At 45.2% G+C, this 17,997-nt stretch overlaps 1 protein-coding gene across 1 annotated transcript in view; it reads right to left on the reverse strand.

The window, feature by feature from the left end:
- The window catches only part of Ccny (cyclin Y), a 109,531-nt gene that overhangs the window by 2,934 nt on the left and 88,600 nt on the right, over positions 1-17,997 (reverse strand). The window contains exons 6-9 of the mRNA XM_055595790.1: positions 15,221-15,278; positions 15,017-15,136; positions 7,551-7,717; positions 1,874-2,036 (exon numbers count right to left, since the gene is read on the reverse strand). Of these exons, the coding sequence (XP_055451765.1) occupies positions 1,874-2,036; positions 7,551-7,717; positions 15,017-15,136; positions 15,221-15,278 (508 nt within the window). The remainder of the gene's footprint in view (positions 1-1,873; positions 2,037-7,550; positions 7,718-15,016; positions 15,137-15,220; positions 15,279-17,997) is intronic.

The following is a 17,997-nucleotide window of genomic DNA, read 5'->3' on the forward strand; positions in this document are numbered from 1 at the left end:
GTGTGTGTGTGTGTGTGTGTGTGTGTGTGTGTGTGTGTGTGTGTGTGAAGTGACCATAGCAACCCATAGCAGGGCTCCCTCTTAACTAGAGGGTATGAGGTAACAAGAGCATTCTCTGACATGCACACACAGTAAAAACCCTCTGAGCCCAACTGAGAGGAATTCTTTTAAGAGACTCATACCCAGCCTTCATGAGGTGCAATCTGAACAGGTGACATGACATTGAGCTCCCCACTCCCAGCAGTTCTGCTTTAACCCCAGTGCTCAGCACCCAGCCTCCTTCTCTTGCTTCACTAAACTTCCTTCTTACAATTAATACACTGGGGGTGGGGGACACCCATCTTTAATCCCAGCACGTGGGAGGCAGAGGCAGCAAGATCTGTTGAGTTCAAGGCTAGCCTGGTCTACATTATGCATCCAGTGAGTCAGAGAAACCCTGTTTCCAAAATTAAGAACAAACACAAACCGGACTCTTTTACTTGTTTGCTCTCTTAATTTACTTGCTTGCCTTAACTGATGCAGGAAGATCTGCCCACTGTGGTAGCACCATTCCCTGGTTTTGGTCCTTGACAGAAGAATAAACTAGCTGAGCACTAAGCATGCATTCCTTTATTCTCTCTCTGCTCTCAGATGTGATGTCTCTAGCTGCTTTGACTTTCTTGGAAATAATGAATTGTAACCTATAATTTTAACCCTAACCCATTTCTCCTTCCCACTGCTATCAGTAGATTTTTTAACAGCAACAGCAAAAAAAAAAAAAAAACTAGAACAGAATAAATGTGAAGGAAATTCAATCTAAATAAAACTTCCATAGAAATCCCAAACAAAAACCCACAGCCCTTTCCACCTCTGGCTTGATTTTATTCAACTACTGGCTTTGTCAGAGCACCGTGCCAAGGAGGAAGACAAAGAGTGGGGCAGGCACCACAGGCCTTGGGAAGTTTGGAAAAGGCCTCTCTCATTTTCCACTGCGGTGTAAGGCTTTGTGCTGCTTAGCTGGTGGTGGTGGTGGTGTATAAGCTGGTGTCATCAGGGAAGAGAAATCTCAATGGAGAAAACGCCTCCATCAGACTGGACTACGGGCAGGGCCACCTCCAGGCAGGCGGCCCCGGGCTATACAACACAGCACGCTGGGCAAGCCTGGAGAGCAAACTATGAAACAGCACCCCCAGCCTCTGTTCCGTTCCTGCCTTGCCTTCCCTCTCAGTGACAGACTATGACGTAGTCTTCAATCCTTTCCTCTTCAAGCCGGTATTGGACAATGTTTTACCACAGCACAGAAACCAAACTAGAACAGGCTCGAAGGCTGAAATCACATTGCCCAGAGGCTGAAGGTGTGCAAAATGGCATGGTGAAGATCTCACTTGTTTCTTGTTACCACTTTGGCTTTTCGGCTGCCCCTTACACCAGAAGTGAAGAGGTGGGGAAACACACATTCGCTGTGATACAGTCACAGGTTAGTAACAGCAGCCTTCAGCCCAGACTATGCCCAGTGAGGCCGGCCTTAGCTCCCACTATAAAAGAATCTTTCATGAAAAAAAAATAACATAATAAGAATAATAGCTCTCCTGGATCCTCAATTGCTAAAGCCACTTAGCAGCCCCTTCACTTTTTTTTAATGTATGGGGGGAAATACTTATTTTTGTGGACTTATAATCCTAAAAAGAAAACAATAAGCAGAATGTTAAAAAGAATCTTTGACTTTAAAATGGAATTACTGTGCGTTAAGCAAAAGCTGCCGAGTTAATAAACTGGCCAGGGTCCATCTAGGGCCTGTCCTTGCTTCGCAACACATACTGGGCGACCCTGCAAGTGTGCGACACAGAGACGCTAATGGAGCCACGTGCTGCAGCCTGCTGCGAGCCCACCTTACCTCAAGCCTGTGGGCACGCTCCCTGCTGAGGGGCTCCAAGGGAAAGCTCAGGTTGTTTGCTTCTGCCAGAGAACGAAGATCAAAATAATACTTGGCATACACACTGGAAGGAACGTTGATGTTGAACTGTAGCAATTCAAGGAACTGTCGCTCCAGCTCATTCCTGCAAAGCAGAAGCAGCAGTACACTCAGCGGTGAGTACACACTTAGAGTAGGCATGCTGCCGAACCGCTGAAGACAAGCACCAGGAGACCTGCATCTGCCAGGAAAAGCCTGGCTAAACGCCTGCTGCAGTATTAGCGCACAGGTGTTAAAAGGCGACTCTCGGGACCTGGAGCCTGAAACATGAAGCCTGGCTCAGCTGATAAACAGCAATGGCCTTCGGGAGAGTTAAGTCGCTTAGGCCCGACCCAGCCTCCGAGGAAGCTGTCGGGAGCTTCAAGGAGACGCCCAGAGGAATGCTGCCCTCTGGAATGGAGGCCTGCACTTCTTCAGTGGGGAATTCCAGCTCCAGAACCTAGACACTGGGCTTCGAGAGGCGGAGCATGCTAAGGAGCTGATGGACTACCTACTCCGGCCTTACATGAGCCTTTTGCAGACTGGCCCTGCAGGCCCCATGTGGAGCTGCTGGGCGGCTCTCCACAGAGAGGGGAGTACACACGTGCACCACACAGCTCACTTTTATTCTGAAGAACAGGGAACAGCCAGAGTGAATTTTCAAATTTCAGTACTGCAAACATCTTTCAAAGCAGGCACACTTGTGACTACTGTGGGAGCTGGTCCTGATAACTAACCCCGTATCTACAACACTCTACAGCATCTGGTTCTGCCCTTTGTCATACACATGCAACCGCTTGGTGTGGCCTCTCTCTCCTCAGCCAGGACACCCAGTTTTCATGCTAGCTGACTTTTCAGATACGTGAAAGCAGACTGAGCAGGGAAGGCGGCGGTGAGCTCTGGTGGGAAGGGACAGCCAGAGATGAGAGAACAGTAGAGGCCTGGTCTCTTTTCCTGTCTTGTGGAGCTGAATTTGGGTGGGTTCTGTCCAAACTGCACCACATCTCAGACCTGACCCAGTGCAGCACTATCTTGCTTCCAGGCTAAACTGAATTCCAACTCAACTTGTACCTAAGAACCACCTCATTATGGTGTCAAATGCTGTGACAATCAAACAAACCCAGACCTCACATTAGCTGCGAGAAAGGACTAATATCTGAGCCACAGCTACTGGGCAGAAAGAACTCAAATCCCAGCAAGCACAGAAACAAAACAGATCAATGGAACAAAAGAAGTAGCCTGGCGGGCTGGTGGCACCAGGGACAGCCAGGGAAGACCTCCCCAAGGCCTTGCCCTCGAGTCTCCGTAAAGCACACTCAGCAGAGGTAAACTGCACCCTGTCCTCTGTGCTCCACTTTCTGGCCTACAACTCTGCCTGCTTTCCCAGAGGCCCACTGTCACAGGGACACCAGGTTAAGACCCCTACCTCAATCCGCTGCCCGCCACGCATCCTCAAAACACAGTCTCAGCCTTCAACTGCACCCTATGCCCTGGACTCCACTTTCCGGCCCACAGTTCTGCCTGCTTTCACACAGGCCACTCTGACCACGCCGGGAGCAGGGACCCCAGAGACACTAGCACTCAAAACCACAAAGGCCAGGAAGGTCACAAAAACCCCAAGGGAGGCACCCTAATGGACCTGAAAGCTCACAGTCACCAGACCCCAGGTCACTTGGACCAGAAGACTGAGAGGAAACAGAAACCAACAGGAAAATGTCAAAAAACCCCACCAATGGAACAAAGATGAACTCAGAAACCAGCATCTAAACCTATTTTGGGGTTTAGATAACCCCAAAATCTAGATGGCTAAAGGGCAACATGGCACTACCGCAGCCCAGCTGTTCTACAGCAAGCTCTGACACACCAACACAGCTGAAGGACAAGAAAAGGACCTTAATCCAGTCTTACGAAGATGATAAAGGCCTTTAAAAGAGGAAATAAATAAATACCTAATAGAAATACAGGGAAATACAATCAAACAGTGAAGGAAATCGATAAAACTGTTCAAGACCTGAAAATGAAAACAGAAGCAATAAAGAAAACACAACTGAGGGAATCCTGGAGATGGAAAACCTAGGGAAGAAAACAGGAACTACAGATGTAAGCATCACTGACAGATTACAAACGATGGAAGAGACTCTCAGGTGTAGAAGAATTTGATACTTGGGTCAAAGAAAAGGTTGAATCTAAAGTTTCTGGGACTTCAACAACAACAAAACAGAGAGCCTACAAACTCATAAAAACTGAACAACTCTACTTAATGACAACTGGGTCAGGGAAGAAATAGTCTTTTTAGAATTCAATAAAAATAAAGGTACAACAAACCCAAACTTCTGCGACACAATGAAAAAATGGATAGGAGGAGAAGTTCACAACACTAAGTGTCTTCATAAAGAAATTGGAGAAATTTCATCCTAGCAATTTAAAAGTGCACCCCAAAGCTCTCGAACAAAAAGACGCAGACACACCCAAGAGCAGACAGCAAGAAATAATCAAACTCAGGGCTGAAATAATGAATTAGAAACAAAGAAAACAATTCACAATCAGTGAAACTAACAGCTGCTTCTTTGAAAAAATCAACAAGATAAATCCTTACCCAAACTATCTAAAGGGCAGACAGAAAATACCCAAATTAAATCAGAAATGAAAAGGGAGACATAAAAACACCGAGGAAATCCAAAGAATCATTACCAAAAGACTGTACTCCAGGAAATTGAAAAATCTAAACAAAATGGATGATTTTCTTGATAGAGTCCACATACCAAAGTTAAATCAAGATCAGGTAAAGAATTTAGATAGTCCTGTAACCCCTAAGGAAATAGAAGCATTAAAAGTCTCCCAAACAAAAAAAGAAAAAGAAAAAAAAAAAAAAAAAAAAAAGGCACAGAGCTAGATAGTTTCAGTGCAGATTTCTAACAGACATTCAAAGAGCTAATACCAATATTTCTCAAACTATTCTACAAAACAGAAACAGAAGGAACACTGCCAAACTCATTCTATGAGGCCACAGTCACCCTGATACCTAAACCCCACAAAAACCCAACAAAGAACGAGAATTTCAGACTATGCCCCTTATGATCACTGTCGCAAAAATACACAATAAATACAGAGGTACACAGATACACAGCCTACTCAAAAGAACTTTGCTTCTTAGAACAAATGGAGGGATCATCACACAAGCAACTCAAAAGGCAACTTGCTGATCAGCCGGGGAGGAGGCACAGGCTTGATGGAAGCCTACAGTCTGCAGAGGTAGATGAAGGGCACACGAAGTCCACAAACAAGGGCACCTTCCATTTTCTTCAAGAGGACTTTCTGTACTCTGGTCTTGAACTCTGGGCCCTCTGTCTCCACCTCCAAGCACTGGGGATTGCAAGACACAGCTGGTTAAGTCTACACTCAGGCACCACGTGCTCACCCTTCAGAGGCACTATGGTTGGATAAGAAACACCATGTGACTTCCCCTGTAGTTAGTCAGCCTAGTCAGTTCAAAGAAAGGCCAGAAAGCAGAGAAACAATTCTCTTTCTTCCTTTTGATAGAACACGGAACACAGAACCTTCTACCCCCAAGTGCTATTATTATACGCACCACAATGCTTCCAAATCTTAAAGAACCAGTTTTCTTCAAGAAAACCCTAACTGGAAAAAAAATTTCACTCTCTTTGTATGTGATTGCTTATGGTACTCAAGATCCAGCAAAGAACACATTATTATTCAGATGCTCATCAAATGATCTTCTCTCTCTTCTGCAGCTACTGGGGCCAAACCCAGACTCTCAGACATAACAGACATATGAGCTTTATCTGCAGCGTCCAAACATTCTTTACATTAAGTTTCAGCCAAAGAAATTTTGGTCAGATTTTATAGATTTTTGTATAGAAAAGGACTTCCAAAATAAATACATGAATGGATAAATAAATAAAATAAATTATCATTTAAAAATACAATAGTATAAACAGCTGAAACAATTGTGGCTGCAGCTGCTCCCAAGAAGCGTAACCTGGCTCTTCAACTCACTGGCCTAGTGACTCAGGCACTATTTTGTATGTCCTGGTGCTCTGGCTTCCTCTAAGCAGGAGCAGTATTAGCACTTATGGGTCGCAAGGCATCCATGAACACACAAAGGCTCTTCCCCTGGATCTAGGACACGTTCAGTGAATGAGCTGGAATATTACTGCTGCTACTGCTGTCATAGTTCAGTCCGAGTGACTTTTCACATCATGGTATTCTAATCTCCATTATACCTGGAACCCCAAAGCGCTGGGGTTTACACACAGAGAGAATGAAGAAACAAGTATCCGTGCCTTCTTCACCGCCTGAGGGCTAACATATCAATCTGCCCCAGTCTCTGTTAACAGACATTGTTTCTTTTGTAAGCTTTTGGGTGTGATAACTGCATTCAGAAGCGAGGCTGTTAGCAGCTGTTGTCCTTTAGGTGGACACAGCTGCAGAGAACTCATTCAGCTCACCACGTCCCCAGTCAACATCCAGCCACGCAAACAGGAAGGTCAAGCAGACGACATTCCTTGGCGTGCAATAGACGGCAGAAGGAGATCAGAGAAAGAGGGAGCTACGAAAGTAGAACAGCCCCTAATGAAAAGCAAAGGCTACAGTTGCACTAAATACCTGTTTCCCATGAATCAGAATGACAGCATTTTAGAAGCTTTTCTCAACCTGAAATATGGTAAAGAGCTTTGGCTTTCTTCTGAAATTATTCTAATAAAAACGTCCTGTTTTTCTTACTGCAATGAGGCAGCAGAAACAGGAAGGTCAAAGGCACAGTGGCAGAGCTGTGAGTTCTCTTGCACAGGACTTAGAGGGCAGCAGGAGGCCGTGGGGGACTGATGAGGACCCAAGCCAGCACGCCAATGTGCCTGTAGCCTGGTGACCCTCCCAGCCAGGCTGCACCAGGAGGCTCACTCCAGGGCTACTGGGCCCAAGAATGTGGGGAGACTGGTAGCTAGCTAGAAACTTCCTGTCAGAACCTTCCTCCAGGAGATCAGCTGAAAAGCTGAACCAAGCGAAGAGCCCGGGCTGACAATGAAGCACCAGATTCCAGGAGGGTAAGCGGGTGGGTGCTTCTGTTGCACAGCCTTCTGCCCTGACGCCTGTGTGGGTGGGTCCTCAGCTAGCAATTCCCCTGGAACCTGCATCTGGTCAGCTGGGAAGCGGATCCCCAGTCCTGGAGCTAGGCGCGCGGTCCTCGCCAAGTGGAGGATCCTGCCTGGGGCTTGGAGGACGCTGGCACACATCAAGCTCTAGCATACACGGAGGCACTCACCAAGCACATGAAAGCACGCCATGTGGTCTGACGTAGCCCAAGCTTGCTACCAGAGGACCATGGGCTGGATCACTGATCTCCTGTCATAGTGGAGCTCAAATACAAACCCCCAAAGCAACGTTTACCTGTGGCAGAGTTTCAGCAACATTCTCACAAAACCAGGAAGCACGCCCGTTCCTGCTCTTGATCACACTGACGAGAAATACGGTAGCCTACCTTTCCACAGCCAGGTTCCCTGCTGGGCCAGCAACACCATTCAGCCAATTCATCCACTGTACAGTGCAGAGCACGGAGAGGAGGCCCGGTCTCCCTCAGCCTGAAGCAGGCGAGAACACTTACATGTCTTCCACTGTGATGTCTTTCAGGATCTGGCAGTAGTCCACGTTCCACACAGCCTGATCATCCCACACCTTAGAGGCCAGCAGGATCGCCCCAAGAACGATGCGCTTCCAGTTGGCTGGACAGATGTCAATCTCTGCGTATGTCAAGAGCCTTTCAAGATATACCTGAGGAGACACGAGGAAGCCAGCGCTAAGGCCTTCAGCTGTCTCTTCCACCCAAGTCAACTCAGCCACACATTTCTTTCTGTATATACTGTAATCGGTTAAAAAAAAAAGTCTTGAAAATGATATCACTGGATGGAAGGGGAGGAGGACCTTCCCTATCAGCGGACTGGGGGAGGGGCAAGGGAAAAATAGGAGGGAGGGCAGGATTGGGAGGGGATGAGGGAAGGTACTTGGATACAAAGTGAATAAATTGTAATTAATAAAAAAATAAATTAATTTTTTAAAAAGGTCAAAAATAAAAAAAGAAAATTATATCACTGACCAACCAAACTAAGGGTAATGGTGGAAAAAAAAAGTACACTAACTATATATAAATTTGTTAAACATACTTAAAAACACATAAACTAAGATACTATTTTCAACTCTTTCCTTTTGTTGAAAACAGATTTTTTTCCTTCCATACTATGTTCTATTTTCCCTCCCTCCACTCCTTCCCTCCATCCAGTTCCACTCCCTTCTGTGTCTCCTTAGAAAACAAACAGGCTTCCAAAGGACAATAAAAGAAAACACAGAACACCAAAACAACAGAGGAGAGCTGCATAAAACAAATAGAAGGAAAAGAGTCCAAGAGAAGACACACACACACACACACAAAAAAAAAAAAACAAAACAGAGTACCACTCTGGGAACATTCAAGAATCCGATAAAAACACTAATCTGCATACCTGCACCAGGACATACATTTTTAAAGTGCTGAAAGACCCAGCAAGTTTCCTCAGAATTAGGCTGGAGGAGTGAGAATGTAGCTGATCCTGTAAAGACTGGCATTGGCGTAAATCCCAAAAGCCCCGGGTCAAAACAAATCGTGACACAAGAATGTAAGTGCCACAAATCTGGTCATCAAAAACAAATCCTATGAAGAATTTTACACTTGATCTTAGCCGCTGACCTCTAGAGTAATATTACTTTTAAAGTCGCTGTTGTGTGCGTGTGTGAGGGCATAGGCTGCCCTGTGTAGGTGGACGTCAGAGGCTGCTGTTGTGCAGCTCTCTATTTTTACTTCTCTGTGGGCTCTGGGGATGGAGCTCAGGTCTCCAGGCTGTGGAGCAAGTGTGTCCACCTGAGCCATCATGCTGGCCACCACAGACGGTTTGTTTGTTCTTAAAGACAGGGTCTTATTATGCAGCTCACAGAGAGCATCCTGCCTCACTACAGTTTTAAGAACTAATCTTCACTGTGACTGTACTTCACACTCGGAGTTTGCTGCTGCTGTGGTAGAATGCACTGCTCCATCCTTTCCAACGGTAGCTACAGCAGGTACGCCCAGGATTCTGAGCCGTCACCCCCATCAACAGGCAGCATTTCCACTGTCCTAAAGTGAAACTGCACTCTTCACAGTCCCTTTCTCTCCAGACCCTGCAATCCCCCAAGTCCTGCTCTTGCCCAGCCCTACAAGCACTGCTGCACTTTCCCCTCTACCTGAGTGTCTTAAGACTTCTGTACCCGTGCAGTGCACAGTATTCACCTTCCTGGCCTCCTCTATCTCACTCCGCACTGTTTTCGTGTTTCACCATCTGCAGCACTAACTCATCATATGCACTTGCCCCACGGTTTACTGCCCATCTGGGAGGGGCCACACAGGCAGCTTCTTCTGTTGGCTACTGTGAGTAATGCTGCCAAAACTGGGAAGTCATGCTTTGGTCCTTTTGAGTGTAGCAAAGTGGAGCCGCTGGACCCTACGGTAATTCTGTTTAACTGACAGGAGAGATGACACCCTTCCCAGAGCGGCCGCACTGTACAGTTCGGTAGTGCAGCTGGTGCCAAGTTTCCCTTCCAGCCCTTGCTGTGTAAGCGTGCGTGCTCAAGGTGAGAATGGGCATCCTGATGGGCACGAGGTGGTGCCTCACTGTGATTCCTACTTGATGAAATGACTTGTACATTGTTTAAATAAAATTTCAGCCAGATTATAAAAATGAAACTAAAAAATGGGGATTATTTTTAATCAGAATTTATTTTAAGACAAACATAAAACACACACATACCTACAGACAAAACCTGTGTCCTAAATTAGTTGTCTTTTAGTTTCTCATAGCTAAATTAAAATTAGATTATTTCAAACTTCTCTTAATCAGTTATTTTTTTACAGTTTATTCATTTACAAAACAAAACTCCACATGAGAAAAATTAAACCCAGATATTGCAATACTCTTAAGAACTTGCTTTATAAGATGAAATCTGCATTCATATATGTATATAACACTTGCATACAGTATTTGTACAGTCTTAAATATTTACAAAATGCAAAAAGCCACACATGGAAAAGAAAACGTTAAACACACAAAGTACAGATTATACCATCTAAACGTCAATTCTCCCAAGCAGGACAGAGATTTTCTTAAGAAAGGAAACCCACAGCTACGGCACTAGACTCAGGAGAGGCTCAGCCTTGGTAAGTCCTTGGGCGTCAGGACAGTAGTATGAACTGGCAGATGTGGCAGCTGAAGTGAAAGGGTAAGATACCAGGCAGCACCTGACCCAGACCCCAGAAACTGGACAGGAATGAAGGCACTTACCCACCACTCAGTGTCTAGGCACAGATCCCACTGGAGGCAACATGGCTAACTCTGAGCCTCCACGAGGCAGCCTGACTGATCAGGGTCAGAGAAGGGCCTGGGGGTGGGGGGTACCCCTGACAGGAAGTAGCAATTGGAAGGAAAATGAGCAATCAGGCTGAACAGCGAGAAGGAGTTTTAAGGGGCTACCAACTAGATATTGTCCAGACACTTTCAGGAAAGAGCCTCAAAGCCATCAAAGGTGGTCATCTTGGAAGCAGCCAAGGCCTCTGGAATGTGCTGTTGGCTGTACATTCATTAGAACAGAAGGAACAGGCTATGTAAGGTGACTGCAGATCTGACTGGTGCTGTGTCTGAGATGTATCAAAAGATGTCCCTAAGTTCCAGGCATATGACTGAGCTACAGCCTGTGTCTGTGCAGGCAGACCAGACCCAAGCCCTGAAGTGAGGAGCAGCAGAGGCAGGGGAGCTCGCTGGTTTGGAGTTGGAGACAAGATGACTGGGCAGAAGTGGGAGGGGAAAGTAGCTCTGGCGTATTCTCTTTGCTGGCTCATTCCTGTGTGGACACCATAGGGATTCGCTATATACTTCTAAGCACCCAGGAAAGAAATGTAATTTCTGCCTCTCATAGTGACCACTGAGGTTTAAAATAAAGAGCTCAGGATGAATGACATGGAAGCATTTGAGAGTGCAGGCTGACGGGGAGGGAAGGGTAGCGAAGGGGCAAGGAGAAACTTCCTTCCGAAAAAGAAAACTTGGCTGCAGGAGGAAATCACAAGCCAGTGAGGCAGGATACCTGGGCCAGCATCTCCTGGCCCTGAACCAGACAGAGACTGTTCTACCCAAAGGGGCTGAGAAATCAAGGCCCCTGCTCCTCTCACTGATGCAAGGTTGGCCAGATATGCACAGAATGAACAGAACACCAGTTGCCTTGTTTCCAAAGACCGCTGCTCTGTGTCCAGTGAGTTACTAATAAATGCCATGTTTTAAGATCTTGGAAATGGTATGACGTGGAGAGGATAGGAACTCCATAAGGACCAAATATATCTGGCAGAGGGGTCTTTTCTGAGACTGATACTCTACCAAGCACCATCTATGGATATAACCTAGAACCTCTACTGAGCCCATGGTAGCTCAGTAACCAACTGGTTTTCCCCAGTAAGGGGAACAGGGACTATTTCTGTCATGAACTCAATGGCGGGCTCTTTGATATCCCCACCCGCCAAGGGAGGAGCAGTCCTGCCAGGCCACAGAGGAGGACTTTGCAGCCAGTCCTGAAGATACCTGATAAAACAGGGTCAGATGAAAGGGGAGGAGATCCTCCCCAATCAATGGACTTGGAAAGGGGCAGGGAGGAGATGAGGGAGGGAGGGTGAGATTAGGAGGGAATGAGGGAGCGGGATACAGCTGGGATACAGCGTTAATAAAATGTAACTAATAAAGATAGGTAGATGGATGGATGGATGGATAGATAGATAGATAGATAGATAGATAGATAGATAGATAGATAGATAAGATCTTGGAAATGTAGACTCTCGTGGTTCCTCTCTGGTACCATGTGTTGCGCAGGATGGACCGGGACACATACTGAACATATAGGAAAAACTGTAAAGAAAAGAAATTTAGCTTCTTTCTACTTCTTTGAGATAGGGTTTCACTGTGTGGCTCGTACTGACCTGGAAAACAGCACACAGCCCAGCTCAAACTTGTGATCCTCGTGTTTTACTTCCCCGTGCCAGGACAGAGCCATAGTTGTGTGTCAGCACACTAAGCAAGAACTGACAGTTCACATTCCAAACAGACAGTAAACTGTGTTACTACAACAAACCCTAAATTCCTCGTGACAGAATGATGCTCCCAAAATGTCTGCAGTTTTGTTTTTTTGGTTTTGTTTGGTTTTTCAAGACAGGGTTTCTCTGTGTAGTCCTGGCTGTCCTGGACTTGCTTTGTAGACCAGGATGGCCTTGAACTCACAGAGATCCACCTGCCTCTGCCTCCCCAAGTGCCAGGATTACAGGTATGCGCTACCACATCTGACAAACGTCTGTTTTTAATACACCCTCAATCCCAAAGAAGACACTAAGACGACATCCTTAAAACTGTGAACTGCCTCAGCACAACAAGTGTAATACAGGGACTTAAGTGCAAGGAGCTGGAGCAGTAAGCTAACAGGGAAAATTGCCACATGCTACGGCATTCATGAAAGAACTGGCTCAGGAGGAGGAGGCTGAAGCAATGAGATTTTGAGGGGCAGCTCAAAGTGGCAAATAATCCATTCTTCTGCGCACCTGTAAGAATCAAAGGCCATCAGGGAAAGCCAGGAAATAAGGAGAAAAAGCATAGACTGCTGTGAGAATCTCTGGCTGACTCAGGATTGGTCACAAGGATGAGAGCCGCTGTTGCTTACAAATGAAAGTTACTCAAGAGCTCACCAACAACCTTTGGATAGCTCAGTTTTAAATGGCATTTAATATACTGCAGCATTAGCAGTGAGGTAGTGTTTTAGAGCATGATTTTTATTTGTATAAAATAAATAACTAGGTGGGGCCAGGCTGATTTTCAGCTGGGCATCCTAGGGAACCTCCGTTTGTATTTTCTGACAACAGACCCTTCCCATTCTCTACAGGATAAGTCATGAAAAACTATACTGGAGGCAAAAAAAAAGAAACTGGGATTAGCTAAGTCTCTCAGGTCACAGAAACTGAAGGCAGGATGAAACATCCTTCCACATCTGAGTAACAACTTCTGTACACACGAGTTGGGCAAAACCCTGCAATGAAATAATTCCCACTGAGTCCGGCAGAAAGTGACTTTGAAATTTGATTCTGAGCTCAATGATAGTAGGTGGCGTATACTAATAGCACACTGGGCACTGCCTGTTAAAAACCAACATGACTTATATGCCATCGCTATCCTCTGAGGGCTTCGTAATGGAGGGGACATCACTGTAACACGGCACATGTGAGCAGAGCAACTGTTACACCGTGTGAGCTAATTACAGTGAGCACATTGTTACCACGTGATTCAGCAGAACTTGTCAGTAAACCATCTTCTTTGAGGAGTTCCTGCTGGTGTATTCTAATTGTATGCTAACTAAAGTAACATCCAACTGATTTTCATAATAGTATTACTAAACATTGCCGACAGGACACTGTTCAATTAAAATTCCACATGATATTCACACGGAAGACTCCCTAAGGAATCTCTGGACAGTACAGGTTGGTGCCAAGTACTCTGTAGACAAAGAAAGGTTCTCAAAGACATTTGGGAGTAGGAGATTGAGGTTAACTCACCAAAGGACATACATAAACAAAACTCCCGCAGTGATGAAATTATTCCAACCTGAATTTTAAAAATTATGTGAAGTGGGGTGTATGGCCTAAATCCAAAACAATATACAATTTCTTTTTGGGTGTTAATCTTGTAGTCTTAGAGCTGTTTGGTTTAGCCAATCAGAGATGACTCCAATAAGATCTAGGGAAAGGCATAAGAACAAGCCATCAACAAAAGCTGACAGCTTGATTCCGTTCCCAATTATATGCTATTTCAGATGCTAGCACCTCTCCTTTAGGGCATGAGAGTTATCATGCAAATGCTCAGCACACAACAGTGCTCTACAGAGTCGCACCTGTGGCCCAGAAACAAATTATTTTAAGGAAATAATTACAGCTTCCTGTTTTTAAAATGTCTACAACTTTTCCATTTGGATTTTTTGTACTTGGTACTACAGATTTTTCAACAGCACCCAGGGTTGCAGATCAGTGATAAGGTATTAAGCTAACACAAGCAAGTCTTAGCTTCGATCCTCAGCACTACAATTGCCCCTTCCCATCTGTCTCTCTTCCCCTTCCTTCCTAGGATTTTTATGTTGCCTAGGCCAACCCTGAACTCCAGGACACAAATGATCCTCCTGCCTCAGCCTCCCAAGTATCTGGAACTTTGGGTCTCCTGATTTTTCGGCCCTTCTCTTCTAGAAACTATCAACCCTTCTGCTCACTCCTTATTTTGTAAGACAAGTTCTTGTTAGGAAACTCTTGTCAGAACGCATGCACTTCCCAGCCTGGTCTCAGAACCTGTGTCACTCTGGGTCAGCAAGAATTACCTGAACAGGCTCTCTCGCCCTGCAGCTGGCGGGCAGCAGGAACCAGGAACAAACACACATGAGCAAATAGCTCACTGCTGAGTTAGCCCAGGCCATAAAAGCTCCATGTGGAGAAATGCAGGACCAAGCCTTCAGTGGGTTTTCTGTCAGACCAGGATCTCCCCAAAAACCAGGGAGCCAGTCTATTCTCCAGGAATGCCCGGTCACAGCAAAGCTCACTTCTCATCTGAGTGACACGCAACGCCAAGGTCCCAAACAACACTGATCTTGACAACACAGACCCTTCTATACAAACAAATCAAAAGCTAGTCACAGTCACACTCCTATTCCAGGCCACAACGCACACTTCAGTGACGTTTCGCACATCTCAGATGTACAGCACTCTGCTGTCGCACAGACAGTATGACACACTGAGGGTAGTGGGGAGTGAGCAAAAGGAAATCAGACCTTGCCAAGGATGTTCCTGGTCCATGCTACCCTGCCTCAGGCCTGCTGGGTGCACTGATAACACCCACTGGCTCTGAGTGGGACTTCACATACGACTCCACACTCATCCTCTATTCCCACAGAAAACTCCATAACTTTCCCAGGGTCACCTGACGAGTCTCTGCTGCTCGAACTCACCAGGGTGACAATGGCACATTCAGCTGTCAGCTGAGCAGCACTGAACAGTGTCCGAACAAACCGGTAAATCTGCTTCTGCTCTGGGTTGTGTCTGTCATAATCTGGTGGCACTTCGGATTTCTAGGAAAAAGAAGTTTTCACATGACCTACAGGAGCAAGAGACAGCTAACTAAACCATCTCATGAAACACAAGGAGTTCATTACCGAAAGAGGGTGGAGGTTTTCATCAAAAATATCTAAGAGCATCCTTCCATCTGGGTCCCTGGGAAGGAAAGCAACAGAAATTAGAGGTGACTTTCTTCAGAATAAATGCCACTCAAAACAAAACAGAAAAGCATTTCAGTTCAATTTAGTTTAGGAGAAAAACTGCTGTATTTAAAAGACATTGCTGGTTATTTGTCAATAATGAGTAATTTTTTGTTAAAGAATCCATAAAGATTAAAACCTCTAGGGAATTAAGCAAAGTGCAGGTTTTAATTTTCTAACATTCTCCTTTCAATTCTTCACGTTAACTACATACAGAGTACTTGCTTTCACCCTGACATCTTCATACACGGTCCCCTTCCCCGTACCTCCTCTCCAACTCTGGTTGCCTTTTTTCCTACCTTAGTCAATTCTTTCTCTCATGTATTCCACTGTTTTCGCTATTTTTCACCTTCCCTCTCACGAGCCCCTATGGCTTTTTAAATGAACAAAACCTAAAACAACTGAATTTTAACAACTTTTCTTTTACTGACCATCGGTAACCAGATGACGGTGATATGAAGCAGTCTCGAGGAAGGGGCATGCAGCAAGCAATGGAGATCAGTCTTAAATTGTCCCAGCACACACTGACAATTCCAGCAACAAGGAAGTGATTCTGAGACACTTCCAGCAGAGCTCACATGTCCTGGATCATGCACAGTGCACTTCAGCTTTTGTCCTTGCATGCAAACAATGCCAGGGAAAGTGTCCAAACACCCTAGCTAGGACTCCTGGATGTTATGAACTGCAGGTTTTGCTTTCACTGTTTTTAACTACACAAACAAAGGTATCTTATCTTCTAGGCACATAATGGACTAATTATGAAAAATAAATGATTTTAGTATTTTCCTCCTGTCATTTCTTAGCATGGAAGCATCAAAACTAATATCTCTGAATTATATCATTAGAATATCTGATCTTAAAAAAGGCATTTTGAGTTGCTGACTTGAGTTTCATAAACTCTCTCTCAGTAAATCTGGTATGGGAAAGAACAGAATTTCCAGCAACTTCCGAAATGGCCCTAAACATACTTTTGCCATTTTGTATTAGGTATGTCTGAGAAGCAGCATCCTCAGTATTAAAAATTGTAAGACTCTCAAAAAGCCAGAAAAACACTGAAAAGTCTGTGCCCTGTAGTATCAAATATTCAGCTAAGATTTCTTTATGTAAAAATAAGCAAGCACATCCATTTCACCAGTATGCAAACTTGTTTTTCTTTTTAATAAATGGTAAAATTACACTTCACACTGGAGTAATTAATGATATTAGCATATGTTTGGTTTGTTTATCTCTTTTATGAATCAACAGTGAATGAAACGATGTTTAGAAGCCCTGGGGAATACAGCAGACAAAGCTGCCAGCCATGGGTCCACACATAGCAACTAGAGCTGTGGCCTCTGGGTCCACACTGCACCTTAGACTCATGAGCTCAGGTATGTAGCACTTTGGGCTGCTAGCCTCGGGTTAATACGCTGCTTTGGGCTACTGCTGTGTGGTCCACACCGCATCTTGGGCTGGTTTCTGATCTCAGTACCTTGAGCTATTTGGTCTACACAGTGCCTTAGGCAACTGGCCTGTGGCCCACACAGCTCTTTGGATCACTGCTCGCATGCTGGCTATATAGAACCTTGAGATGATGGCTTCAGATGTATACGACTCTGACCTGCTTTCTGGTGCACACAGTGCTTTGAGATACTGGCTTTTCATCTGTACAGGGTGTAAGGCTGCTGACCTCTGGCCCACACAGAGCCTTGCGTTGCTAGCTTTTGGTCTACACAGAACTATGCGATGCTGGCCTATGGTTTACACATCATTTGGGGCTTTGTGCCTCTGACCAACAAAGTGCTTTGAGATGTTAGAGCAAGTCTGTTTGGTGCTTTGGGCTGCTGGCCTCCGGTCTGGGAGTTTGGTCTCTGAAGAGAGCTCCTCACCTTATCAGTGACAGATTTACTTACACTGACCTGCTGAATGTAGACTGAGTTTTGTCCACAAATTTAATTTACAAGCTACAATTGTGAACAAGTCCTACTCTGCTTTTCTACTGAACTGATAAAACACTAAGAATACGTTGAAGAAAAAAGGCTTCCACGTCCTGATCACAGTTGACCACTGAGAGAAGATGAGGCAGAAATTCAAGGGAGGAACCTGGAGGCAAGAGCTGACGCAGAGCCCATGGCGAATGCTGCGGCTGGCTTGCTGCGGCTGGTTTGCCTCATTTGGTTTTTCCTATACAACCTAGGACTATCTGCCCAAGTGAAAATGCCCTCACAGACCTGTCCACAGGCTATTCCAATGGAGGCATTTTCTCAGCGGAGGTTCTGTCTTAGCAGATGACTCTAGCTTATGTCAAAAGTTGACAAAACAAGCAAAAAAGCAAAAACCCTAAGTGATTTTCAGGGAATACAACATCATTTCTAATTTGTGTATAACATTTAGGCTTAGCTTGAGAACAGGCTTACTGACCTGTGTCTAAATAAATCTATCATAAATATAAATGAAGGAGGGTAGGGAACATGGCTCAGTTCTGCCTAGTCTGACGAAGCCTGAGGTCTGAGTCACGGCACAGTGTGAGTGAGGTGTGGTGGTGTGGCCCTATACCAACACTTCAGAACAATGCTAAGTCCACGATCATCCTTGATTACACAGTAAGCTCAACACCAGCTTGGAATACATACGATCCATCTCAAAAAAAGAAGAGAAGAGAAGAGAAGAGAAGAGAAGAGAAGAGAAGAGAAGAG

The sequence above is a fragment of the Psammomys obesus genome, unplaced genomic scaffold (assembly GCF_907164565.1).
Source record: "Psammomys obesus unplaced genomic scaffold, mPsaObe1.curated_primary_1811, whole genome shotgun sequence".
Lineage (NCBI taxonomy): Eukaryota > Metazoa > Chordata > Mammalia > Rodentia > Muridae > Psammomys > Psammomys obesus.